Source organism: Rissa tridactyla, chromosome 4, assembly GCF_028500815.1.
Source record: "Rissa tridactyla isolate bRisTri1 chromosome 4, bRisTri1.patW.cur.20221130, whole genome shotgun sequence".
In the NCBI taxonomy this organism is placed as follows: Eukaryota; Metazoa; Chordata; class Aves; order Charadriiformes; family Laridae; genus Rissa; species Rissa tridactyla.
The window spans coordinates 58,057,948-58,085,887 of NC_071469.1; the positions used below are offsets into that span (position 1 = coordinate 58,057,948).

The following is a 27,940-nucleotide window of genomic DNA, read 5'->3' on the forward strand; positions in this document are numbered from 1 at the left end:
CTAATTCTTTCTTACTTCAAAGAGATAAAAAGCATTACCAGACTTGCTGAACAGTATGGGAAGTGGTAAAGGTCAGACAGGAATAGACAGAGCAACTGGAATAATCATTTGGTGAAAGAGATGCAGGCAAGTGCCAATGTAGGGCAGAGTAGCTAAAAACAAAAAAAGGGAGCAAAGAAGGTTACAGTAGAGGAAGGGCAAGAGCAAGAATGCAAAGCAATCTTAAAACACTCTTGGGCACTGAACTTGCCTTTTAATTACTACAACACAAGCCTCTTCAAAGTCAAGCTCCAAATACACAAGACTAAAGACAGGTAACACTAATGGGGCATTTTTACAGTACGATGAAGAACTAGTGTACTTTATTTAGATTTGAGAGGCCCTTTCTCATATTTTACCATTAGTAGTCTTGGTTAAAACATTATTAAACATCTAAAACCAGGCCTAGGAAGCTGAAGTGTCTCTAATAAGTCAGCTGGCAGAGGATGGTAAGAATTAAATTAATAATCCCCTGTTTGCTATAAAAAGCTGTACCATCACAGGTTTGCCAACATTAGCACAAGTCTAAAGCATCTGGATAAGAGGGAAGATTGAATCACTGCTGTATACACTGCATGCATCTACCCTGCAGAGAACAAACTTAATTAATCCCATTTTGGTTTTAGGTTAAGGAAAGAATGATGGTACATAAATATTACTTTGATACTAGGAAGAATCCATTCTGCAGAGGAATATCAAAAGAAGTTATTAAAATCAACTAAATGTTTATTCAACGCACTTACAAAAATGAACTCCAACAAATCAGGCTAACTGTTGGGAAGCAACTTCCAAAGACATTTAGTCTTAGAATCAAAGAGAACACGTCTTGACAATATTCTGACTTGGAAGGCTCAAGATACTCCTAGATCTACTGCAAAAGCCCAAAATTATATATGTCAGTTTGACTTTTATTCTCCCCGTCCCATTCCCCCCCCCCCCCGGCCCTCCCATTGCAGCTGAACCTAGTTATATACTAAATACAAGACTGCTTCATAAATTAAATATAAACTTCTGGTAAGAAATTATTAATTTGAAGGTAACAAAATGCTAAAGGGCAAAGAAAAATGGCTACATCCAAGACAACCCAAAGAAAAGTACTTAATTCATAATTACTATCACTTTTATCAGCTGCTAATTCTGAAATATTATACTAATAACTACAGGATTGTCCCCACGTCCCCCTGCCTTCCATTAAAGCTTTCTTAGGCAGAAGGAGTACTTCTTTCTATAAACACCTCACTGATCTTCTAGGGAAGATAGTTTACTAGCTGCCACACAGGAAAACAAATTTTTCTTAATGATTAATCACCCTCTTTCCTCTTTTGAGCTAGTTCCTCAGACAACTATTTGGCCAGAAAAAATACTTACTCTTTGAAGAAAAGAAACAATAAACAGACTGTTAAACTCTACCACCTTGCCAATCTACTTTTGTCATTTCTTTGCTTGAGTTTTTAGCTCCTCCTGAAGACTCCCAGACTTTTCTCCCCCCAAACTCCTTTTGAGCAGAATGAAGAAAACCCCTGATTTACTGTTTTTACTTGCATGTTTCTAAATATGTTCTTCCTTTAGAAAATATTAACGTCGTTTTATAAAATACAACTCTTAACTGAGAACAAAGCAAGTCACGCTCATTTCAGTCACCAGCACAGAGCTAACGCAACAGTGCAGGCCTCCAAAATCCCTTGATGCTTAAATCACGGGCATTGTGATATGTCCTTTAACACTACGACATTCTGGTAGTAAAGATACAGATCCCCTGAGATCTCCAACTTGCCCACACTGCCACTTTCTTTCAAAGAGCAACCACTAAAGCACTTATTTGCTGACAAGTACCAAGTATGTCAGTTTAACTCCATAATCAGCACCACTATGATAAAGTATGTAATACTTTAGATACAGCAGATATACCTAAGTTTGTTATATTTATTACAATAAAAATATTATTAAGATGTATACCATTCTATGCAGAGAGACATTATGTGATTTATTTTTAAATTATGTACAATATTGTTTATTTCAAGACTCAGATCTGACTTCAGTGTACAGATCACGCCATCTCTAACTGGCAATGGTAACATACAGATTAGAAATGATTTCAGGGGTTGTGGCATTTCTTCCCCCAAGACCCTTAAGTCTATTTCTAGGCACACGATGCCATGGACGTATTTTCAACTGTACTTCAACATATATTTCAATCCAGCTTGCTAAACATAACCGAAAGCTCTACTAAAGCGCAAGCTGGCATGCTTGAATTTCTACCATATTAAATTACTTAACTGAGCAAAAATATCTGGAAACACCCCCGCCTTTGTGCCCATCACGCCATTCGCTCCAACAACTTGTACGCTAGCTTACTATTTTATACCAGAAACCAGATACTGAACATGCAGAATGCTACAGCTCTTTACTCACCTACAAAATACTAGGTTTCACTTTACAGTTACACAAGCTTACAACAACTGAAAGCAGAAAACACTTGTGAGAAATTAAGCTAACATTAGTAGCAATATTCACAGAACACAGCTGTCATCTAAGGAGACAAGTGCTTACATTACTTGTTCTTAGAAGGGAAAAAGACAATTTGCTTTCAACTTTATCTCAAGAGCTAGCTTAGGTTCCAGGGACAAGTCCTTCCAAGTCTCCAACAAGCTTGGGAGAAGACCAACCTTGAACTAAGCTGTGAGGGACAATTTCCAAAAGGAAGAACTGAGTTTGTCCTGACAGCTAAATATTGCCTTTGGGTAAAAACCCAAATGCCACTTGAATTCAAAATTTAGGAAGTTGCTAAGAATTAAGCCAAATGTAAAGCATAACCTCAGCTTAAGCAACTCTGAGCAAGCACTGCTGGGTAAGAAGAACGATGAGGACGGGACCACAAGAAGTTTGGCCTCAGCAGCTATTGTAGTAACAGGGGGAGGCTGAAACACCTAGGCTGTTTGAGGAGTAACACCCCTGTAGACAGACAGTTTAAATGATTTACTCTCATTTTAAAACCCACCTTTTTTGCCCTCTCTTTACTAAAGCAGGTTTCAGAACTGGGGGAGAAAAGGAAAGAAACCAGAGCGCTCTTCTTCCTGCCAGAGGAGGACTACTGAGGAGGAGACAGATACCAGCAAAAACAGCTCCTGGAGCCAGACCCCGAGCGCCGGTGGCAGGGGAGCCTCTCTGGAAAGCTGAAGGAGTAGAATTAGGGAGTATTCAAAATGTCACGAATTTAAAAATAAAAAATAAAAAAAAAATAAAAAGAAAAAGGAATCACATGATGGGAAAAGCAGTTTTTATGCCATTTGTTTTACTCCGGTTCCTGATCAGCCTCTCACGGAGGGGAAGGGGGGCGAGGGACAAGGGAATGGAGCGTGAAGACGCGAATGTCACCCCCCCTAGCTCGCGGTTGTTCCCCCACGCGCGGGGCGCCCCCGCGCCACGCCTCTCCGCGTGCGGAGCCCCGCACGCGGAGAGGCGTGGCGCGGGGGCGCCCCGCGCGTGGGGGAACGGCCGCTTTCCCCCACCATCCCCTCCAAGCCAAGGGGTGGGCAGCGAGGCCTGGGCCCAGGGCGGTATCCGGAAAGAGCGGCGCCTCCCACGGGAAGAGAGGCGGCGGCGGGGCCAGGCCCCATGGGAGAGCTGAGGGGAAAGGCCCGGGCCCCACCGGGGGCTGAGGGGGGCCTGGCCGAGGGGCAGCCGGCTCCAGGAGAGAGGGGTGGTGGGGGGAGCCTCCAGCGAGGCCCGGCCTTACCTCCCGCGCAGCGGCGGTGGCTCCGGCCTCGCCTGCTGGTGAGCGGCGGCGGAGCCCGAGCGAGCCCCTCGCACCGGACGCCGCTACCCGCGGGTTGGGGAGGCGGCGGCGGCCGAGCTCGCCTCAGCCCCGCACTCCTGGGCCCGCCCCTTCCCTCACCCCGTCACCTCCATTGGCCCAGCCGCAAGGCACCACCCCCTCCGGACTCCGTGGCGGCCAATCCCCAGCGACCATCCCTTAAAAAAAGAAGGGCATGGCCGCTCTCCTATTGGCTGAGATTTAACGCCTGCCTTCGGCCTCCTACTGGCTGCTACAACTTGCGATCATCTCCTCCCAGCTTTCTGATTGGCCCGCTCCAAGAGGACGGGAGCACGTCGCCCGCCCTCTCCTCGCGTTTCGCTGCTGCTGAAGGAGATGAGATTGGCTATGGGGCTGTGGGGATACTGCTTCTCATTGGCCGCTGGGAGGCAGGGGCGCCCTTTGTGACGCTGACGTGATGACGCAGCGAGCGGCCTGGCCTGGCTCCCAAGATGGCGGCGCGCAGGCTGCGCCGTCGTTAGAGGCTCCGCGCTCTGCTGGGGTTCCCTCTGCCCGCGCCCGGCCTGTGAGTGCGCCGTGACGGCGTGGGGCCGCGGGGCGACGGCCGCCGGTGCAGCCCGCCCTCCCGGGCCGCCCGCTGGCGGGAACCGGCGCCTGGGGAAGAGGGGACGGGAGCGGGAAGGCTGGGGTGGGGAGCGAGCGCCTCCTCGGGCACCGGCAGCCTCGTCTAAGGCGGGCGGGCGGGCCGGGTTTGGGAGGAGCTGAACTCCCCCCCCGCCGGTTTTGGGGACCGTAGGGGACGGAGCTGGGCTCCTGGTCGGATGGTTCGTCTAAGGTAGGATGTATAAAAGCCGGGATCGAGCTCCTGAAATCTTAACTGTATTAATGGGGTGCGTAAAAAAGCAGGAGAAAAACTCTTGTTTTTCTTTTCGGTCGTTACGGTTTGCATTGGGGATGCTTGGGGTGGCTTGTTTAGGATGTGTTCGGGTTGATTGTTTTTCTTCCTAATTTTTTTTTTATTTGGAAGTGCTTTCGCTGCCTATAGAAGCAGGTCTCGTCGCTTCGGGCGGCTTTAGTGTTAACTGGGTTTAAAATTGTTTAGAGCATTAGGAAGCAAAAAATAAAGCCCTAAACAAACAAGTTGTAAAGAAGAAGAACCGTAAGAGTTATAAAAAGAAAGTTTTCTTGGTAAATATGGTGGGAGTGTGTGGTTGTGGCACAAAGCTGTTTTATTGGTGCTGAAAATAATTTTAACTAGCCATTCACTTATTTGTGGCAGAGTTTGGGTTGATCTGTCACTGGTGCCATTAGTTTTGAAGGTTTTTTGTAACCAGTGTGTAACAAAGATGGTTTCCTTTATTCTGAAAAAGAGAAACCTTTTGAAGTGGAGCGAGACAGTGATTGCACGCGTGTGTTTTCTGGCAGTTCATGTGATCTTTCTTCCATTTTCAGAAGGGAAGCATCTGGAAAATTAACAGCTTAATTTAAAGAGTTTTAAGTTTGGGTCGTCTTCTGACTGTTTTGCTTCGAGCAAATGTATTGCATCATATGTTAATCACTATTTGTTATGCAAACCTTTGGAGGTGACTGCAGTAATTTTTTGCATAGTATATGTAGTTTATTGAATTACAGTAAGAGTAGTTATGTGGCTGAAAGAAATAAAGGCAGCAAGACAGTCTTCATTCGGTCTTTAAATTGAGGCATGACTGAACATCAGTCAGAACTCAAGTACCAGAAAGTTGTCTGCAGAGCTTTGTGATTTAAATATACGTATATGAAGTGCTGGTCAACACAGGAAAGTTGCACACTATTTGAATATAATCAACTGACTTGTTTTAGGGACAGTTTTAGATGGCACCTTACCCTACAGACTGACATCACTTGTCTTAATCTTGATATGTAAAAGAATACTACTTCTGTTACCTTTTTTCTGCAAGTAAGACAAGTACAGACCACTTCACAAAGCTTTTTTACCAAGTGGTTGCTGCGCTTTTACCATCCAGGGATATTTGGGAGACCAGATGGGTATCTAAATTGCCATTCAGTCTGACCTAATGAGTGTGTTTCATAGTTATGAATAGTGAGTTGATTTCCATTGTGTGGTGTCCGTGTTTCACCCCCCCCCCCTTCCCCCCAACTTTAAACCTTGCTGCTACCATCAATAAATTGTGGACTATTTTGTGGACAAAGTAGGTGAAAGTTGTTCTACTAAAAAGTAACAGATATTGTTGATAATCACGGAATCTTCAGAGTTGGAAGGGACCTCTAGAGATCATCTAGTCCAACTCCCCTGCTAGAGCAGGATTGCCTAAAGCACATCCCTCGGGGCTGCATCCAGGCGGGTCTTGAAAATCTCCAGAGAAGGGGACTCCACAACCTCCCTGGGCAGCCTGTTCCAGTGCTCTGTCACCCTCACTGTAAAGAAGTTTTTCCGTGTATTTGAACGGAACTTCCTATGTTCTAGCCTGTGCCCACTGCCCCTTGTCCTGTCGCTGGGAACCATTGAAAAGAGCCTGGCTCCGTCCTCCTTAAACCCACCCTTTAGGTACTTGTAAACATTAATCAGGTCCCCCCTCAACCTTCTCTTCTCCAGGCTAAAGAGTCCCAGCTCTTTCAGCCTTTCCTCATAAGGGAGGTGCTCCAGTCCCATAATCATCTTGGTTGCCCTTGAAGTTTCTCTATTGAACAGCTAATAGCAAAGATAACCTCTGTCTATTTCTTTGAATTGAATTTACAGTATATGGGGAAGGTAAGGGCAAGGTTAAATATTACGTGTCTTTGAGCATGGAAAAAGTCCCTTGCAATGGGCAATGTTAAATACTATTCCTCTTTACTCATCTTCGAGCACAGGGGTAGGGTGGGGAAGTCCTCTCTGTTTATAAAGAAATCCCTTCTTTTTTTATTTTCTTAAAGGTTCTGAAGCGACTATCTGAAGACTTCGTTTTTGAAAACTTAAAAAGCAAGAACAATTCTGTTTTAATAAATGAAGGAGAATAAAGAAAATTCCAGCCCTTCTGTAAACTTGGCAAACCTGGACCATACAAAGCCATGTTGGTACTGGGATAAGAAAGACTTGGCACATACACCGTCGCAGCTAGAAGGGCTTGATCCAGCTACTGAGGCACGATACCGCAGGGAGGGGGCCAGATTCATATTTGATGTGGGAACACGTTTAGGGCTGTATCCTTTCAACTCATGTTGGCGTGAAATGTCTTTTTGAATCGGGATTTTCAGAATAAAATGTACAAGAAATGGCATTATGTGCTTAGTTAGCTGTTCAAATGTTTTTTTAGTCATTAATCAAAAACCTTTTTTGAGCTTACTTGCCTTTTGATGTAATATGTTCCTACATCATTTTTGTCCATTCATTGGGTAAACAAGGTTTCAACTGAAACCCTTTGGCAGTAGAGAAGTAAGGTGATACAGACTTGCCAATTAAGAATAACTTTTGGCAGTTGTCAGACTTGGTCTCTTACTGTGTGAATCTACATAACTTCTAAAGTTTTGAATTTTGCATTAATTTTTCTACTTATTTCGCATCTGAGGCTTCTGAGCTCTGCCTCCACACTTTTTGTTTTGGGGTTTTTTTTTAATTTGTTTATGTTGGCATTTACAACTTTGTAAGTATTAGTAAGTTCTCTCTACTGTCCTTCTCTCATAGACTGCCACTTAAACTTTTTGCTTCCTGTATTTCTGTGCTTCTTTTGATGTTCTTCGTTTAATAAAACCCTAGTAAAGATGAAATTTTACTCTCCTTAAAGAAAGGAGTGTGGAGCGTGTTCAGGTATTATTTGCATTTGTAGGTGTGAGTAATCATTAACCTTCCTCCACACCAACACTTTAATGTGAAGTCATCATTGTTCTGTTCCTTCATGTACCTACTGCTGCTTTTGACCATCTCTGAAGCAGGTATCGCTTAACACAAGGATGACCTTGTGTGGGTCCTCCTGTAAACATAATTGGGATTTTGCACGCTTCCAATAAATCCTTTAGTTGCCAACTGTATCTGGGCTGAATCATAGCATTTACACAGCCTTAGGGGGTTTTGTGGCTTTTATTTTTCTAAAGCTCCAGTTTTACTTGCACTGTTTTCTAACTGGTCACTGAATGGACAATGGCTTGAGGTACTTGATACAGCAGTATGTATCTTCTCCTTTGTGCATGTTTGGTTTTTAATTTGGTTTATGCCCTGTTTGAAAGTCCTTATTCTGCACCACAGACATTATGATACTCTAGCAACAGGAATAATTTATTTCCATCGGTTTTATATGTTTCATTCCTTCAAACAATTCCCAAGATATGTAAGTATTTACAATATTGATGACCTAATACAGTGATTGCACTAGGCATGGACTGTTTGAAATGGTGATAAGTTCCCTGGGTACTACTGCTGTCCATGGCTCCAAATGATGAAAAATAAGCATTTTATCTTTCAATCATTATGGCTTAAATACGCTATTCTTGCTTGTTTACACACTTCTATTTATGCTTAGAAACATATTTATATTGATGTTGCAGTTATGTTTTGCTGATACTGTTCTTTAGAAAGAGTAACAGCTGTAGTTCTGGTGCTCCTGTATGGGCTAAAAAAAAAAATTGTAATACCATCTTAAAACTGTTTGACAGACAATGCTGAACCAGTACAAATCCTGCTTTGAGTTTCTGACCTTGAAATAAAGTTGTATAAAGTGGACAGTCCTCCAAATTCTGTATTTTTCCTTTGAGAAAGTAAAAGTTTAACACTATAATAAAATAAGAAGTTAATATGCTATTAAGTCTTTCCTGGGAAACTTCAACAGCACTGTTAATGGAAACTGACAGTACTTTTTATACAATGCTCTACTTTATTGCATATCTACATGCAGACAACTTTTTGAAAGCACTTTCTTTTTTAGGTGACAGGAGCCTGCTGTCTCTTCCTGGCAGGGAAAGTTGAAGAAACACCTAAGAAATGTAAAGATATAATTAAAACAGCTCGTAGCTTGCTAAATGATGTACAGTTTGGACAATTTGGAGATGATCCAAAGGTAAAGATACTCATGTTGAAATTGATTTCATCCTGTTGTGCTCCAGCAAAGTGACATACATTTATTAGAGCACTGGCTGATTTTCAGTTGTTCTAAATTAAATTATGTGTTCAGCATGCATTTATATCTCTTCTGGTTAACGTGATAGGTAACTATGAAAGTAATTCTTGCTAATACAAGTAGCTTTGGGAGCCTACTGGGATAATCATTTGTATAAAAAGTTTACATTTGATTTCATATAAATTCTGATGTTATTTTGCAAATTACAGTAAACTTGAGTAATTCCAGTCAGAGCTAGAAATATCATCAAGGCATAAATCATATTTGCCAGTTTTAATGTCATTTTAGGAAGCAATTAATAGCAAAGCTTAAGTCAAATAAGAGAATTACATCTCAAAGTATTGAGAAGTTTCCTGTTTAGAGTATTTGACTTAGCAAAACTACGCTTCTTTCAAAATTTGCATATTATAAATAGCAGAAGGATCTGAAACTTGGGAGGGAAGGGTGGTGAGAGCTTCTCTTTTTGTTGTGATTTTGTATATTTGGCACTTCGATGCTGTATCTGGTTCAGTTATCTCCTCCATGGAGGAAAAGGAATCTTAAACGTCACATCCCATCTCCTGCCCCAAATAAGTGTGAAGAAAAACTATCTGGGTTTAAAATAATGTTTTAAGTTGGAGAGTTTTGTGTTTTCCTTGGAGACAAACCCTGATCAAGCAAAAGCAGACAAACATGTTTGCCTGGAGATGCTCTGTAGTCATGCTTTATACTGGCATGAAATATTTGTGAGTAAAAGAAGGAATAATATTGTGGTTACCTTGTTACATTCTGCAGGAAGAAGTGATGGTCCTTGAAAGAATCTTACTACAAACAATAAAGTTTGATTTGCAAGTGGAACATCCATACCAATTTCTTCTTAAATATGCCAAACAACTCAAAGGTAAAATGTTACAGAGTGAGCAAGTAATGCCTGTTGTTAATTTTTCAGAACTTAATTTACATTGACAGTGCAAGAATATTCTACTGCAGATTGTTTGTCCTTTGTAATAACTTTATTTCTTACCGTTTTTCTGATTGATTTTCAGGAGACAAAAATAAAATTCAAAAACTGGTTCAAATGGCATGGACATTTGTCAATGACAGGTAAGATACTTCTAGGAAACCCTTTGAATGTGAAATAGTTACTGTTGCTTACTTTGTTCTGTGTTGAGATACTTCTTTGACAAATGCTTGTTACATGTTTTCTTGATCATGTTCATCAGTTTTTCTTTCCATAATTGCCATGATAGTTCCACTGAGTAGGGAATCTAGAGTGAGTATAGAAGTAGACCGTTAAGACCTTTGTAATTTTGTGGTAATGATTTAATGCTTCATTAAACAAAAAGTTACTGTTTGAGAGGGCCAAACCAAATCATAGATCTCTGGGATAGAAGCTGGCTTCTTGCCCAGTCTCAGGTACGTGGCACATTCTGAGGAAAGAAATCGCTTCCCAATTCCATCATGTTCGCCAACATATTTTTTTTTTTTTAAAGCAATATTTTGGTAATAGTAAACTAGCCATTAAGTTCAGTGAGGAATACAGTTTTTAGCACTAGATTTACGATTGCTTAGAGAATGGATTTGCAATACGATGATCACATCAGTTAACAGAAGTGTGTGTAGAAACACTTTTCATGTGTAGTATGATATTGGAAAACAAAACCAAAGCAACTCGATACACTTCAGTCTTGTTAAGGAGGATTCTAGAGAGCTGTGCAGGTTAATACACCAAGGACGGTTAAATGTAATTTTTAATTTCCATAACAAACCCTTAAGAAAATGTGTAAGTGCCCTGACTATTCAGAAATGCTAAGTACATTGCTTTCAGTCATACCTATGTCAGTAGAACGCCATTAAAAAAGAGGTGCATTTTTATTGGTACGCCTAATTGGAAGTAACCCAGTGTGGGTCACCTAAACTCTCCAAATTAATCTGAGCAAAAGGTTGCTTAGCATATTTGGTTGTCAAGATAAGTTTACTTCAGCTGTTGTCAGTCTTGCAGGTAGTGATCTTACAGGCTTGAGTATCACTGTTAAGTTTGTCAGGGAAAACTTCTGTTATATATCCATCAAACTTTGGACAGTACTGTACTTTGAATTAGATGGTGTTTAATAATTCAAGAAATTTAATAATTAAAGAAAACGCACTTCAGGAAGGCATTAGAAGTTGGAGTGATTGTTTCAAATAATATTTATCTCTCTTCTTGAGAGTCTGTCTTGTGTTTACTTAATAGGTGCCATATTAGAAGTGTACTTGTTTTCTAGGATCCCGGGAAAATAATTCTGTACTTTGCACTACAGGCCTTTAGAATAGGGGGTTCTGTTGTTATGCAGCCACAGTACAGCACCCAAGTAAATTCCATTAACGTAATAATAAGAAATCAGTGTTTCAGGAGCTAGTTCTTGTCTTTTTTTTGTGTTTACTGCTGACCTGATTCTGCCAGTGTTTAAGTATCCCATTGGCCTTCAGTTACGTGTGGCCCACAGGAGAGAAAATGGATTTAAACCATTGTCTAGTCTACTGTTTTGATGCATTTAAGGACATTATAATGAATTCATCAGTGAATGTGCAGAAAGTTAGCTAGCTAGCTGGATCTAAAATTCTTTAAGCAGATCCTGTGTTACAGAATCTATGGAGAAAAAAAAGAAGGAAAAAAAAAAAAAAACAAATTTTGAAATTTAAAATATTTTAGCATTAGTTTTAACAAAGCTTGTTCAAGAGATAATCTTTTACAGTTTTTACAGCTTGATCTAAAACAAGTATCGTGCTTGACAAATTGCTTTACAAGTTGATGTTGGCTGTTTTGTGGGCGTTTTTTTAGTATTTATTTACATTTTGTTGAAAAACATTTGGAAAATCTAAAATCTAGATGTGCACATCATTCCCTAACCAGTGTAATGCAGCAATAGCACACTTCTGTAGCAATGGACACAAACACTGTATTAGTTAATGCTACAGATGAGACTAGAGTGGAATGTAGCTGCTCATAGTTACAATATAATGCTCTTTTCCCTCTTCTTCCACACTCATATAATGTAAGGTTTTCTATTTTTGAACTCCAAACTTTATGTTCCCCTGTGGTGTTTTGGTTCAGTAGGCATATGCCCTCTGTATTATCTGTGTAAAATTACGTTGTATCATGATTGCAGTAGTGCAGAAACAGTTTAGCTTTGTAAGCTCTTGTTTAACAAAGCTCTTAATTAAATTTGAGACGTTAAAGTGTGGTGGGATTTTTATACCCTGTTAATTGTAGCTGTTGTACATAAAAGTGTTGTACTTTGACAATCGGAATTATCCTCAGGGTTGTGTTTTGTTTTGTTGATATTCCAGTCTCTGCACTACACTGTCACTGCAGTGGGAACCTGAGATCATAGCTGTTGCAGTTATGTACTTAGCAGGCCGTTTGTGTAAGTTTGAAATACAGGAATGGACATCAAAACCAATGTACAGACGATGGTGGGAGCAATTTGTACAAGATGTTCCCGTTGATGTTCTGGAAGGTATGAAAAACATTTGCCGCAAACATAGAAGTATTTCCTTTAACTGTGTGATCTAGGTCACTGGTAAATGCAACTTGCTTTCTATCTGGGTTTTAGTCAAAATAATCATAGCCGGGGTATGTAACTCAGGTCGTATGTGCTATGCCTTAACCAGGTTTTTAATTAAACTTATAAGAGTGGCTTAGTCTTTAGTTATTGTGGTTAGTCTTCTGGTTAATATTTGCTTTACTACTTGTTTAGTTTATTACACAGTTAATTAGCTCTAAATTGTTGTGTGTTTGTTTTCTTTGTTTTTTAAAAAAATGATTTTAATGATCCCTCTCCCTGTTTTAAATAATCAGCTGTACAAACACTGGAACTAATCGAGCCTAGTTTCCAGTGGTTTTCTCATTGATGGTTTAGCTCTTCAAGCAAATTATGCTAGGTTTTATGGTGTACCACCACTGAGGAACAGATTATGGGGGATGAATTCTGGTAGGGGATGGATTATGGATCTTTTTCATCAATGCAGATATCTTAATACTATTCCCTTTGTGTGTGTATACATTGCTCATATTTACCTGCTGCTTGTCCTCTTGAGAGAACCCCAGGAAGTTAATAAAATAAAGCAGGACCTCTCTTGACTCTTGTTGAGTAGATTGTGGTTATGTGACAATTAATGTGTCTTTATTAAAGTTTTTACTAACTTACCTGGTACAGATGTCAGGCTAAGCTTACTTCTAGTTCCATAAATTGCTTTAGAAACCTTCTTTAAAAATTGATGGTTGTCACAATCTGGTGTTTGGTTCTAAGGAAGTTTTAAATGAAACAGTATGCATTGCTGTTCAGGTCGTTTAGCCTTTGTTGCTCTCAGAACTTTCAGGTGAATACCATACAGTTCTGGTGGTTTCTTAAATGGTTACTTGCTCTGTTTTGTATCATGGCCTTTTTCAGAGTTGCTTCAGTTTCAGATGGATCTCTGCTGATTCCCTGCCAAAGAGGGTTATAGAATGGGAGTCTCTCCAGTTTCTGCTACTGCGTCAGTGAATGGTCATGGAGAGAACTCATTTAGCTTTTCTAGAAAGGTTTTCTTTTCCTTGAGTGATGCTCTTGCACCTGGTTATCAGTTCGCCCTACATGGTTTCTGACAGACCTTTTGCTTCTAGTGTGGTGGAAGAAGAATTTAGTACTAGTCCTTAGTTTCCTGGAACTTTTTTGACTGGCCTAACTAGATGTAAAACATACAGTCTTCCTTCACTCACTTTCTTGCTAATGTTACTATCCTGTTGTTACGCTGTGACTTGGCTCTCCAAGCACTCAATAGTAATATGCGGTATATTAATACCAAGACACTTTGTTGTTCTTCTCGAAGGTATGCTTATACATCTACCCATTGTTAGCATACGCAGAAGAAACTCATAAATGCAAGTACAAATTGAAAATGTTTGGGTTTCAAAAATAAAATCTGTGGTCATTATAACAATGAGTAATATTTACAGTGAAATCTTCTGAAGTTGATCTCTAGTAAACAGCTTAGTTGATTATTGTGTATTAAATGTACACTTGTACATTATGGGTGTATTTTCTGGATATTTTTTTTAGACATCTGTCATCAGATCCTGGATCTATACTCACAGGGAAAACAGCAAATGCCTCATCATACTCCTCACCAGTTGCAGCAGCCACCATCTCTTCAATCTACACCCCAGGCACCCGCGGTACAGCAATCCCAGCAATCACAGGGTTCAGAGCAATCACAGACTCAGCAGCAAAAAGAGTCGCAACAGTCAGCACCACAACAACAACAGCAGCAGCAGCAGCAAACACAAGCACAGCAGTCTAAAAAGCCCTCTCCCCAGTCAAGTCCTCCTAGACAGATTAAAAGACCAGCAGTAAGTTTAACTTTGAACTTTAACTTGCGTTTTATTTTCAGGCTGATCTGGTGTCTATTGGATTTAAAGACTGCAGTGTGCAGCAGACTTGAGTTTGCTTTAAAAATGAGCTTTAAGAATGAGCCTGGTGATTAATTTTGAATGGTAGACTTCTGTTGGTTATATGGCAAGTATGTTAGTGTAGAACAGCCTTTACGGTTCTGGGGTACCACATTCTCATTCCACTTGAGGCAAAACCAGCAGAGAGACTTTTAAGCTGGCATGAGCTATTGAGGCTCTAACTCTCTTTGTGGTTCTGTGCTGTCAAGTTTTGTTGTTTTTGCTATTAATCAGTCTTGATTTAGGGAAGGTCTCTTGTGCCATACTGGAATGTAGAGACGTGCACAATGCTGATGAAGACATTATTTGACTTTCTCATCTTTGATTACAAATTTAACGGGATAGCAGGTTCTCAAAGTATGTAAAAATTCTTAGACGTCGTCTTTCGACATAATAACAGTAGAAGCCTATAAATGCATCCGACATTAAAGTCTCACTTTGTGTTATCACCTCGTCATTGAAAACAAGAAAGTACATTGGCAGTTGTATAATATCACAAGTGCTCTGAGTGCTTTTCCACAGTAATCAAGTCCAAATGAAGCTTTCAGACCTTAATCTACACTTTTTGCGGACTTGTTTCACTTGCAAGTTATTATTATAAAAAAAAAAAGTGTTAAAGTGTTACCCAGATCTTCTTGCTTATACGTAGTAAGAAGAATGTTTGCAGAAGTAAAATTTTTGGAACAAGTCCATTTAGGAAGTAAATTTTGTACAGCTTTTACAGTTTTTGCTTGAACTTGTAATTAATGCATGCCCAAACTAGAGAACAGATATCAAGGGGAAAAAAAAAACACCAACCAAACAAAACCAAAAACCCAGGAAGAAGCAATGAATGCTAGAATGAAATGTAACTGGAAGAGTGCAGCATCTTCATGATAGCAGCCTCGCAAAAATGAGAAAATGCAACTCTAAAATCTTGGTCTTGTAATTACAAGATGTAGCCTACTACTAGAGGAACATATCTGCAGTGAAATGTATAGTTTTTGCACTGAACTATAAAACTGTTCAGGATAGAAAGCTGATAAAATGTGTTAAATAGCTTGAAAAGTGGGAGAACTTTTTGTAGGTAGTATGTATTTCTTTTCATACTTTTTCTACCATCAGCACAAACTCAGCTTGAGCTGTCAGATTGGTCGGACAGGGAACTTACTTTTCTTCAACAAAAATGCCTGGGACAGTTTGCCATATCAGATACTGTAAATAAGAATTTGGATTTTTTTCTCTGTGTGTACATCTGATTGTAAGTTGTTATGAACGCTTGTTCATTCAGGTGAAGGTTCTGCCTTTACAGTACTACTGATTTCACCCCATCCCATCTGTTAATGAACTACCTCATGGGAAAAAAAGTGGTGTCTTTTGCATGAATAGTGTCTGTTGTTCTTTAACAATCACCTCTGGTCAAGCCCTCAGAGCAACTTAGCTTTTCTTGAAATTAAGAGTTTGAGGTCCACTACCTAATAATTAAGGAAGTGAATAGTACAGATAAAAAGGTAAGTCCTGGTACACTGTAGGCATCCAGAACAAATATGAAGCAAAGGGTGACTCACAGGAGGAGTTTTGTAGGAAAACAGCATGAACTTGAGAAAAGCAAATGTGATGATCTGAAATAATTCTTTCTTCAGAAAGCAGTCTAGGAGAACAAGATGTGTAGTGTTTGAGAGATTGACTTGGTGCTTCTAAAATGTTCTGCAGTTAGATGTACATAAACCTTAGTTAAAATGTTTGCCTCCTCTATAAATAGCGCTTTGCATGACTTCTCCTTTGGTTTGTACAGAACATAAATACACTTTGTTCCTGGAGTCCAGATTTTCCATTTACATGAACTCTTATAACTCCATTACTTTCTACTGAGCCAAGATACTTTCAAGCAGCTGAGGCATTGGCCCATGACTTACAGACCCATACCAGATGTCTGAAGCATCTGCACATCCTCTACATCTCTGGTGGTGAAGAGCTCTTGAATGTTCAGTTGACTTCACTAAAAATATACCAGTGAATCAGATGTCATTAGTATATTCAGTTTGATTAAACTAAAAATTGTTAGTGGGAACAATTTTAATGCACATAGAAACAGCACTGAAAGAACAGTTCCATTGTGGTATGGATTGAGCTTATTATGGAAGTATTAAATAACTATGAGCATGCTAATAAACTGGTAATGTTGACCCTGGGATGTCATGACTGGAGCAATACAAACTACAGTACAGTAGAAGGACCAAAAAAAAGCTCATCTGTATTCATAGAATCATAGAATGGTTTAGATTGGAAGGAACCTTGAAGACCATCTAGTTCCAACCCCCTGCCATGGGCAGGGACACCTCCCACTAGACCAGGCTGCTCAAAGCCCCATCCAGCCTGGTCTTGAACACTTCCAGGGATGGGGCATCCACAACCTCCCTGGGCAGCCTGTTCCAGTGCCTCACCACCCTCACAGTAAAGAATTTCTTCCAACAGCCCCTGATAAAGAGTCCCTCCCCACCTTTCTCCTGTAGGCCCCCTTTAGGTACTCAAAGGGGCTATAAGGTCTCCCCGGAGCCTTCTCCAGGCTGAATAACCCCAACTCTCTCAGCCTGTCTTCAGAGGAGATGTGCTCCAGCCTTCGGATCATCTTTGCTCTCCTCTGGACTCGCTCCAACTGGTCCATATTTTAGCAGCTGCCATTATCCGAGAAGTGATTTAAATTCTTAGAGGCTTTTGTTGCTTCTTGAACCTTCTTTTTTTTTTCTTTAGCATAAAATAGAGTTCAAACTGATGTTTGTTTTTTCTGCCACTTGAGCTATTTGGCTCCAGTTGCTTGTTGTGTTCTAATAGTACACCTCAATGACATTACTTTCTTAACGTTGCTCCATGTTAACAAATGCACAATAACCAAATTGCTTGCTGCTTGAAGTGATCAACTAACTTCACAGAATGAGTGATTTTTTGGAAAAGTTGCAAGTAGTGGAGGCTTGCTTCTGTCTGAAAGTGCAGGGAGATCTGATATTTACATTCAGTTTTACAGAAAAGGAATTTAGTGCTAGAAAATCAAGAAAAGACTGCTCAAGTGAAGTAAAGGCAGCAGATGAGTCTGTGAGAGTCGCCAAGAAATGCGGTATGTTTGGAATGGGAAGATAAAGATTGTCCTTAAAAAGTAGGAAAGCAGCCAGAAGGTGGCTGAAGCTGAATTGAAATGTCTATCAAAGGAATAAGAATGAGGTAGCCTCAAGCTGGCCTTGGGTACCTTTGTAATGGACAGCAGAAATCTTGGGAATACCCATCAGAATTAAGGAAAATTCACTGTTCAAATTGGAGTGAAATGCAAATCCATTCTTGAGGCAGAAAGTAAATTGATGGGAACCGAGAAACAGCTTGTGAAGGCAAAGCCACTAGAGGTAAATAGTCTCTTAAAAAACCCCACCTTTTAGTCAAAAGACAGGGAAGCTATGTACTGTGCCCCTCGGACTTTTATCATTAATTTTAAATACATTTGTAACTAAACTTACTGTACTTAAAATTTCAGTTGGGTTTTCTGCTTTTCTCAAAGCCATCTGAGTTGGACTAAGTAACCTGGAAAGATTTTTCTTACTCCCTTGTGTGGGATTCTTTAAAAAAACCCAACACCACAAAACATCAACAAAAAAAACCAGCCAAAAACTTGTGATTGGAAGGATGATGTGAGTTTTTGTGAGTTTTGTTCAGTGTGCATAAATGTTTTTCTAGCATAACATTTGGCTTTCATACAATGCTTTCAATCTGAAGCCTTCTGCAGTGTTTTACACTGAGCAACACTTTTACTGCCCTCCTGTCCTGGTAAATAAAGCATAAAGGCCTGAAGTGATTTTGGCAATGGTTGAATGACAGGTCAAATCAGAATTGGGAACAGAGGCCAAGTCTCTTGCGTTCAGCTCAGTGAGCAGTGTACCGAACCATGACATATGTGCAGTGGATGATAAATAAATTAAACGAGATGTAATACTCAACAGTGAGAACAGCAGGAAGTGCTGTCTCTAAAATAGCTGCTATTTTTATCAGTCCTTTCATTCTGCCAGTTAAGCTGGACTTTCCCAATATGATTTGACTTTGTTTGGTGTTTGTGTTGCATCTGTTTAGAGATTGGACATTATTAGCCTTCTAATAAAAATATAGGAACAAATAAAGGGTTTGTCCTGCCCCCTTTTAGGGGAGGGAGGAAGAAACTGGTCCTGACTTGGAAACTGGTTCTGGTTTAGTCAGATCTGTACAAAAGCTCTTCAGCAGGCTGTAAGTTGCTTCCTATTTTGCTTGCTTGTTACTATTTAAAAATGCTTTGTATTTTGCAGTGGTCTTATTTCCATCCTTTTTTTTTTTTTTTTTTTAAAAAAAAGGCTGTATCTCCAAAAGAAGAAACAAAGACAGCAGGTAAATGTTAATATTTGATTCATATCGCTTTCACTTTACTGTTTTAACAAGAATAAGTCATTTGCTGGCATGTGCTTAGTTTGTTTGCTTACAGGCTTGGCAGTTTTCAACTATTCTGAACCTAATAATGTCTTTGAATATATACTGTAACTATTTTTAAAATGTTCCTGACTGCAAAACTTGAAAAACTGGAGTGTGACTGTGCTCCCAGAGTCACTTAATACAGGCTATTCTGTAGAAGTCCTGCTAAACTACTCAACTCTCAATTTATAACTCCATGCATCATTTGGAGTAGTTCCTCAGTAAGCTGTGGGACCTTGAAGTGACTCAAGGTATCATGTCACTAAACAGCTGCACTAATAATGAGCCTGTTGGTAATCAGTGAGATTTGTAACTGGTTGTTGGCATGGCTGCCAGTAAAAGGCATTTTGTATCAATGTGTACAGTCTAACTTAAGAAATGCTTCACTGCAGTGATCACATCTAGTTTTCTTCATTGGTTTGGTTGTTTTGTGTTTGGTTTTTTGATTTGTTTTGTCGGGGTTTTTTGGTTTGGTTTGTTTTTCTTAGCTCTGCTGGTTTGGAACAATGTATTTCAGTAGCTAGGATGTGATTCTGTAACCTTTTCCAAAGCAAGTTTGGCACATCTCCTTCTCTGGCTCTGCAGATAGATTCCAGAGAACTGTCTGTTCTCCATCCTCTCTCCTGTGCATTTGCCATTTTGTTTGGTTTCTAGACACATTCCCCTTGCAGAGCATAGCTCAGCTTCTCCTGAGATTCGTTTTAACTATTTACAAGTTACAGTTTTATGCTAGAAAATGTACGTATGCTCATCTGCACGTTCATAGCATTATTGGCACAATTTGTCTCTAGTTATAAAATACGTAGCTTGAATTTGTAGGCATGTGTGGTTTTGGAAGACATGTGTGATGCTTGATGCCACTTTATTTATACAAAGGTCTTGATTTTAGTTTTCTTTATTAAACATGCAGAGTATATAGGATTTCCAGTCTACCTTTGCATTGTGTAATATATGATATGATAATCACTAGTGTGAGACTAGAGATGGACTTTGGAAAACACTGCAGAGCAATAGCTAATTAGGAACTTCCAAATGTTTTTTAGAACCACCACCACCATCTAAAATTCCTAAAATTGAAACTTCACATCCACCAATACCTCCTGCACATCCACCTCCAGGTACGTTTTTATTTTCTAAAACACACTTACTCCTGCAGTTAATTGCTTTGTTTTTCATTCAAATGGTGCTAGAGACGTGGGGGGAGGAGGTTCTTGGCTTGATTAATCAGCTTGGCAAGTAAAAGTGTTAGGTAGATAAGCTCTAGAGAGCATTTCATCTTAGTAGCATAGGTTTTTCCAGGCAGAAGCAAAAAAGTTATGATGGAAACAAGACTATACTAGGTAGACAAAGGGCAAAACAAAGCTGTGACTCTCAAAGGCCTAGAAGACTAAAACTAATTGTCACTAGCAGGCAAAAAGGGACTTCTGTTCTCAAAAGGATGGCAGATGCCATCTTATATTACCACAGTAGCTTCCAACTAACCTATAGAAGTCCTCCATGTTACATTATTAGTATAGAAATTCTGCAGGTATGTAACTTCTGAACAGTAAGGGGGATACTTTGTCCCAAAGGAGGACTTTCATCTGCCAGAGAACTTTAACACTGCACACATGCCTTATGTTTGCAAAATAAACTCTACTGTTGTAAAAATGTGCTTTCAGGGCCTTGATGCATTAGCTGTCCTTCCAGTGACCCGTAAATATGACATAAATATTTTATAGAGCACGGTCCATAATGCAACTGTAAGATGACAGCTTCTAACAGGGAATTACAAGAGAGAAAAAGAGTGCTCTGAAATATAGTAGGACCATTTTTTTCCTGTTTGTTAAAATCTAATTAAGAATGAAGAGTTTCTTCTAAATAATGTTCGTTATTCCTTCAGTTGTTAAATCTTGAATGCACCTCTTGCATCCAGAATGGTTCTGAAAATGAGCAAATTATTGTCTGCTATAATTCAGGAGGAAGGATTCATTGAAATCATAGGTACCACAGCCAGCATGCCCACCTTGCATGATCTAACTATGTAGCTGTCCTAGGGGACAATTTTGCTCTTATAATTTTAACTTAGATAAGGTAAATCCTACTTAGGCAGGTAACAAATTTGTTTCCCTTGTTATCTAAAATTTTCTTCGTAGAATTTGTTTATACAAGCAAATAATTTTATAAGCACTGAAACGTTTTAAGAACTGTCTTTAGAGGCCAACTCTTGGCTTTCAGGGCTCTGAGGAAAAATCAGGTGAAAACTAAGAATGTTCATTGACCAAATGAACAGAAGTACTAGAAGGTGGATTTATTTCAAATACTGTTTAGCATTGTCAATTTAGTTGTGTGTGCCACTGGAAATGACTGCCCTATATCTGCTTCTAAATAACTTTTCTTACTGAACAATGTTTTAGATGTTTTATATATACATGCAGGACGGATGTCAAGATGCCCCAAATTCCTTTGTTGGGCATTTTAATACTGACTGTAGGACTACACAGAGATGTTGTCATTAGGTCAGTCTTACTGTGGTATTCCTCACTTTATAATGGCTGCATTGAGAGGAAAAAAAAAAAAAAATTAAGATTCTTATTTAAAGAAAGGACAGTTTAAAGCACGTTCTTCCCAGAAATGGCCCAGTACAATGCTGTAAAATTCTGACCTTTTTGTCAGCTTCCCCAGACTGTCAGGTACTGAGTTCCCTGAAACTGATCAGTGGAACAAAGCTGATCCGATTTCACATCCCAAGCAATCTGCCCCACTTTCTTACTTACCCTTTGGTTTTCTTTTTTCTTTTATTTAGTAAACAGGTTTAGAACTGAGTGTTGAAGACTTGAGACTTTGGCCCATATTCTCAAGTAATGGGAGGCAAGTGAAGTGTAGAGGGTAATCCCAGGCCACTTCCTGGATATAAAAGAGGTAGAAGGGAGGATTGAAGCACTGATCAGAAGATTTTTGGTGTCTTGGGTCCCACTACTTTTTAAATCTGCTAGTTGTGATTCTGTCCATCCAGTCTGCTAATTTCTGCTCATTGTAGAACAATATTTAAATTCTAAGAAAATAGTAATGAGAGTGGAAGATGTATTTAACTTTTAGAATGGGAAAAGCTGAACTTGGAGCTTTGTTATGCAGCTTAGTTATCTCCTAGTGATATAGGAAGGTCTGACTGGATACCACATGGCATTCAGAGACTTGGAGAATTGAGTACTCTTATTGACACGTTAACTGGAAGAAAAATATGAAGTATTCAGAAGCTGTTATTGCCACTATCTTTCAAAAAAAAAAGAAATGGAATTTTCTTTTCCAGAGCGCAAGCCTCCTTTGACAACTGCAGTTTCAATGGGAGAAGCAGAGCAATCTACTACTGTGGACTCAGTAGATATGCCAAAGGTCCAGATCCCTCCCCCTGCTCATCCTGCCCCAGTGCATCAACCTCCTCCTCTGCCGCATCGCCCCCCACCCCCGCCCCCCACCAGTTATATTACAGGGATGTCTACTACAAATTCTTACATGTCAGGGGAGGGTTATCAAAGTCTTCAGTCAATGATGAAAACAGAAGGACCAACTTACGGAGCCTTACCACCGGCCTACGGACCACCAACTCATCTACCATATCATCCTCATGTCTATCCTCCCAACCCTCCACCACCAGTTCCACCTCCACCCCCTACTTCATTCCCCCCGCCCAATATTCCACCTCCTACTCCTGGATATCCCCCTCCACCTACATACAACCCTAATTTCCCACCTCCGCGACTGCCTCCAACTCATGCAGTACCACCTCATCCGCCTCCAGGGCTGGGAATGCCACCGGCTAGTTACCCCCCGCCTACTGTTCCCCCAGGTGGACAGCCACCAGTGCCACCTCCAATCCCACCACCTGGTATGCCACCTGTAGCAGGACTTGGACGTGCTACATGGATGAGATAGCATGAGGTAATTTGCACGATATCCCCTTACGTTGAGTAGGCAGGAGTAGCTAGCCAAAACCTACTTTGTAAAGATGAAGAGGAGGGTAATTTGTATAATTTAGATGAAGAAATGAGGCAGTGAAATGAAAATTTAGCTGATCTGTTTGCAGTATTGTTTATGGTGAGTTATATAGGCTTCTAGGTTTTAATCAGCTTTGCGGTATCTATTCTAACTTTATACATTTGACTTAAGTTTAAATTGTCTTGAGTTATTCCAGCACTGGATTACTTTGTACTAGCAAAACCAGCCATATTGGCTCAATTATATCAGTAAGAAGAAAATTTCCTTCTAGAAATCGGTGCCTATTTTTGAGTATCAAAATAGCCAGAAACCATGACATGTGATCTATAGAAGCTTTCATTAGTAATAATTAAAACAACACGATGTCAAGCATAAGAGCTACTTTATTTAAGAGAGATTCTGAATGCTAGCTGACTGGAATCATTTTGAGGTGTTTGCCTTGCTGATACTTTTGTTTTGGAATGTACTGGTATCTAAAGTATTGTATGTTTACACCTGTTTTGCAAATTCCTGTACATAATATATATATTTTCTAAGTGTGAAAGTCTGAATGTAACAACCTACTGTGATGTACATCCTGGTTATAAATGGGACTACTTTGTTCACATCTACCCAAATAAAATTGATTCTGGATTTAGTGGATTTCCGGGTTTTTCATATTCGTTCAGAATTCATAACTGTGGTACTTACTGCAAGATACTTCAGCAGTGGTCTCCCAAATCTTATTCATCAGTTTATTTAAAAAGAATGTTGTTTTTTTTTTATTTTATTCAACTAGAAGTATACACTATCACAATCAATCTCTTACTTCATTTTTACTAAAATATTTCAAATGAATGTTTTACACACATTATCAAAAAAATCTGTACTATTACTTTCCCTCCCAAAAAGCCAGAGTGGTTCAATAATAGGTAAAAACGCGTGCTAAGGTCTAAAGAATTTTGCTATATACACAACAGCAGGTGCTAACTTTTCCAGTTCTTTGTAAATCATATACAGAAAATATAGCAGGGCTGTAAGATCACAGGTTTAACAGAAATCAAACTTTAAACTGATTTCTAAAGCAGCACAAATAGACTTTCCCCACATTATGAAAAATATACAATTTTATCACTTTACAGTCATGCACTTTGAAAAAGATCAGTAGTACTCTTCCCCCACAGTTTCTAAAAAGATAAAAGGTCACTTTAACACTGACTTCTTTTAATATCTAATATTTGGATAAAAATGTGCCATTCTCAAAACAAGGTTGTGCTCAGCAGTCTTAGCAAGGTGCAAAGAGCCCACTGAAGCTGGTCACACCACAGCATTTCAGAAACCTTTCTGGAAATGCCATTCACTTCGGTCGCTCCAACAAAAGTCAAGGATGTGATTTTACTTTCCTTAAGCAAGCAAAGTCCGTTTGTAAACAGTGGATGTTTTCTTTGCCAGAGGATTGCAGAACCCAGGGCTTCAATCTTGAGGAAATTAACTTGGACTGTTGCCCCAAATATATCAATTTAATGGTGGCAATTTCAAGGGATGCTCCCCTCCAACTTAATATACAAAGCTCCTCGGGTAGTTTTCGCTGAAGACTTAGCGCGCTTAGGTAAGTGAATTTAAATACGCATATAAAAATCTTTTTAGACAACTGAAAATTCAGCACCCAAGTCATCCTGTAAAGTCATTGAGCATCATTTTACCCCAGGAAGACACTTTATAGCTCAAATGGAGCTAAGTATGAAGAGTAGCAAGCCTAACACCCCCCCCCCCCCCCCCCAAATAACACCCCAACATACAGCACTGTCATGGTTCTTCTGCAAAATCGACGGTGCCCATCTTGCACTGCAGATTTGTGCTGCCAAATAGAGTCTTAAAGAAGAGCATCAAGACCGTTGAGCTGAACTACTGGCTGGCCTGTCAACTGGCTCTTGGAGGATTTGCAGCCCCAATGGACCTTAGCTGTAGGGGAGATCTACAGGTAGAACACAACAAGCTTTGCTTGGAGTCACTGAATAGATGCCGAGAGAGAGATTTGATAGCAAGGAATACCTGAATGAGAATTACGTAGCTGGTGAGACTAGTAATCTGATTACTATAGCTCTTGTTGAGATGAACTGCTAGTCTAATATACTCCTAAAATAGCAAGCACGTCATCAACATAATTAACTCTCTACAAGTGCTGGCAACATTTGCATTGCTTTAGTTAAAATTCACTGATGTAAATTAACCTTGTTCCCAATATGCTTAAAATCTCTGCTTAATCCAGTGATAAGATGCCACCAAAATTAAAATGGGCTTTCCAGCAGATGGATTAAAGTAACCCTCTGTGCGACATGAGATGCTAAGGAAGAATGATGCCTTCTGCTTTACATCACCTTTTCTGTAAGAAAATCTCAAGGTATAAATTGTACAGGAGGGAAGACAAGTAATCAATGGTGACTGGAAACTGGAGGTCAAAAGAAAAAGCAAAGAGGAGGAAATCTGGAATCCTCTAAAGATGCCGTAATTTAAAGGAGACAGTCAGACTCCAGGATGGATTTCTCCAGAGGCACTGGATGTAAATATTACCAGAGTTAGCTAGCTCAGCGTGCTCTGACAGCAGTAGTAAGAAATAAACTTACTGCTGAGTGTGTGAGAGAGAGTATGTGTGAGTTTTGGGGGTGGTTCTTGCTTTTCTTTCAAATAACTTACTCGACTGTTACATTTTTATTTCATTCATCTTGTATGAATAATGAAGCGGTGCTTACTCTTACTGGTTAGTATGTCTTGTGGTTGTATTCCTTCCAGGTTTTTTTACTGGTTACGGATCTCGGCTCTGACACTCCAAATTTTTTACCCCGGCAGCTTAGATTATTGTACACCATGGGACAGATTCCCTTTCATAACTTGCAGCATAGGCTCCTTGATATTATATCGGTGCTCTGTGTTAATAAAATACCACAAGTCAAGAATTCAACTGGTAGAACAATAATTTAAGAGGAAGAACCTGTCCAGCTCATCCAGCTGTCTGTAAATGTGACTGATTCTTACAGAGAATAAAAAGAAAGTGGTGGTGTTTGAGGTCATGAAATCTTCAACCTAATCACTAAAACCGATGCAACTTTTGAAGAGGAGGCTTTGATCTTTTCACGTGTCTGTCTTTAAAATTACTTTACACCAATTATTTTAATAACCAAGCCCCGCTTCCTTGGACTATTGGGAAAGAACACCTAATAAAATACAGGGACAGCTGCTGTGACAACTTGGAAAAGAAGGGGGTCAAATTCTTACAACTATACAAGCAGCTACTCCACAATAGCAAAATATAAGTCCCATCGTTTTATATACAACCATTCGAAGAAGGAAAAAACCCACTTGTTTTGGTTCATTAACAAAAATAAAGCTTGAACGGCAGGAAGTAGTCTCACCCGAGAGCCCGTGTTTATGGAGTTTTTATTCAGCTCTGCAAGGTTGTTGTTTGGTTACCTTACACAGGAACCAGTAAAGGTGAGGGATCCAGCAAGAATATTTAAAAAAAACCTACCCAAATCTTCCTTACGTGAAAGATGAGCTGCTCTCGAAGATCCCGTGAAAGCTGTAAGCACTGTTAGGATGGCAGTTTTCTGCTGAATTATTTTGTAGTAAAAGCTTTACAGGAAAAGTGTTGCCATATTCGTGGGGCATACTGGTGTGTGGCTAAGTGACTTCATTCACATTACGACTGCAGAAATCCTGTGTCAATTTGTTCATGAAAATATAGTTCATTAACAGCTGATACACAGTCTTTCTGTACGCTGGTGTGAGGAGTGCCACCGCACAACGCACAGCGTGGTGGTACCAGTGGTTTTAGCTCGCCGCTCAATAGTGCACACGGCGCCTTGTGAACATAGTTGCGTGTCATTCTTTCAAAATAAGGACCTCCAAAAAAAAAGTGTCAGCAGCTCAGGAGCTTGGCAGGCAGGAACCCAACGAATTCCACTTGCTTTTTTCCTTGGAAGGTGCTGCCTGGAGCCATGAACCCAGCTAGGGACCGTTGAAAAGCGGGTGGACCGGAGCGATACAAACTGACTTCTCCGCAGGTTAAGGGTTCTTCTTGTTCCTCTTAGAAATTCTCCCGAGTTAGTTAATTCTACAAACAGACCGGTACAACAAAGCAGGTTCGAACTACAATACAAATGATGCAAGTCTGGCATTATTGGATGGTTACCCATTGAACAGTAGTCCCAGAGCACCGCAGCCTGGAAATCAGGCCTTTAGCTGCCATATTTACACTATTGTTACAAAAAAAAAAAAAAAAAAAAAAAGAAAAGAAAAGAAAAGAAAAGAAAAAAGGAAACCCTGAAAAAAACCTCAACCCCAACTCCCAAAGAACAGGCAGCCAGAAAGGCTGAGCTCTGCTTCTTTAGTCTTCACAGAATCAATCCCTTCCAGCCTTCTGGGACGGTGCTCCTACAAGGGACCCTTGAATTGGTTTCCCGAAAGATGTTGCCTGATGGAGGGTTTGGAGCTCGCAGCATCACCCAGCTTTCGCCAGACAACCTGTAACAAAAAATAAAGGGGTGACGGAGAGAAATACAGGAATTAAAAAAAAAAAACAAAACCCGAAGCCTCTGATGAATTGCAATATTTTCATCATTGAAGCCTGAACGCCAAAAAAAGCCGTGTGCTGGGCTGTAATTCTCATCAGAGCCACTGGATGGCATCTGTGCACCAGTTTCCAAGGAAAAGATGCATTTTTCTAATTAGTCTCCCTTGAAATTAGAACCATTTCTGCCTGGGGTAATAGTATAAAACAAATACTCTAGGTTCAGAAGTTAGGTTCAACGGTAGGTCAACCCTGCCATGCTTACAGAAATGATGATACCGTGAACAGAAATGATAATGAAAAAGATAATGATTAAAATTTTATATATTTTACATATATATATATGATTTTCTAAAAACATACATTTTATCTAGAGCGTACTGGGGTAAGGGAGGCTATTTTTTAAAAAATAAGAAACTGCAAAGCACTTCATAGCTGCCTTGGGTCTACATAAAGTGAATATTTTAAAGAAAAAACAGCTGATGGTACACAAACAGTAATGAGTCTATTTAGGAGGATGAAGTTATGGCCTTTTACCTTTCCCCCTGCACGGCTACAAGGGAACGTGGCATTAAGCCGACAAAATATCCTACAAAGCAGGCTCTCCTTTA

General features: G+C 39.9%; 3 protein-coding genes across 9 annotated transcripts in view; 1 reads left to right on the forward strand and 2 right to left on the reverse strand.

The window, feature by feature from the left end:
* SETD3 (SET domain containing 3, actin histidine methyltransferase) overlaps positions 1 to 3,915 on the reverse strand; it is a 62,208-nt gene extending 58,293 nt beyond the window's left edge. Inside the window, exons 1-2 of one of the 2 annotated variants that reach the window (XM_054198136.1) lie at positions 3,776 to 3,915; positions 3,038 to 3,212 (exon numbers count right to left, since the gene is read on the reverse strand). The gene's annotated coding sequence lies outside the window, so the exon portion shown is untranslated. The remainder of the gene's footprint in view (positions 1 to 3,037; positions 3,213 to 3,775) is intronic. The other variant, XM_054198135.1, reaches the window with a different exon arrangement.
* Positions 3,916 to 4,258: 343 nt separating this feature from the next.
* On the forward strand, positions 4,259 to 23,425 carry CCNK (cyclin K). 5 transcript variants are annotated; one of them, XM_054197902.1, is made up of 11 exons: positions 4,259 to 4,379; positions 6,728 to 6,994; positions 8,034 to 8,115; positions 8,710 to 8,841; positions 9,676 to 9,781; positions 9,927 to 9,984; positions 12,211 to 12,380; positions 13,962 to 14,251; positions 18,694 to 18,727; positions 19,852 to 19,926; positions 22,098 to 23,425. In XM_054197902.1, exons 2-11 carry the CDS (start codon positions 6,798 to 6,800, stop codon positions 22,718 to 22,720), a joined length of 1,767 nt encoding a protein of 588 aa, XP_054053877.1. In that variant the 5' UTR covers positions 4,259 to 4,379; positions 6,728 to 6,797; the 3' UTR covers positions 22,721 to 23,425. The 5 variants fall into 5 exon arrangements, with proteins under 5 accessions (XP_054053877.1, XP_054053880.1, XP_054053878.1 ...); XM_054197903.1 differs by lacking the exon at positions 4,259 to 4,379 and adding an exon at positions 4,499 to 4,649; XM_054197904.1 differs by lacking the exon at positions 4,259 to 4,379 and adding an exon at positions 4,534 to 4,704.
* Positions 23,420 to 27,940, reverse strand: part of CCDC85C (coiled-coil domain containing 85C) — a 115,667-nt gene continuing 111,146 nt past the window's right edge. For both annotated transcript variants that reach the window (XM_054197908.1, XM_054197907.1), the window contains one exon: positions 23,420 to 27,283. In XM_054197908.1, the coding sequence (XP_054053883.1) occupies positions 27,194 to 27,283 (90 nt within the window). In that variant the 3' untranslated portion in view covers positions 23,420 to 27,193. The remainder of the gene's footprint in view (positions 27,284 to 27,940) is intronic.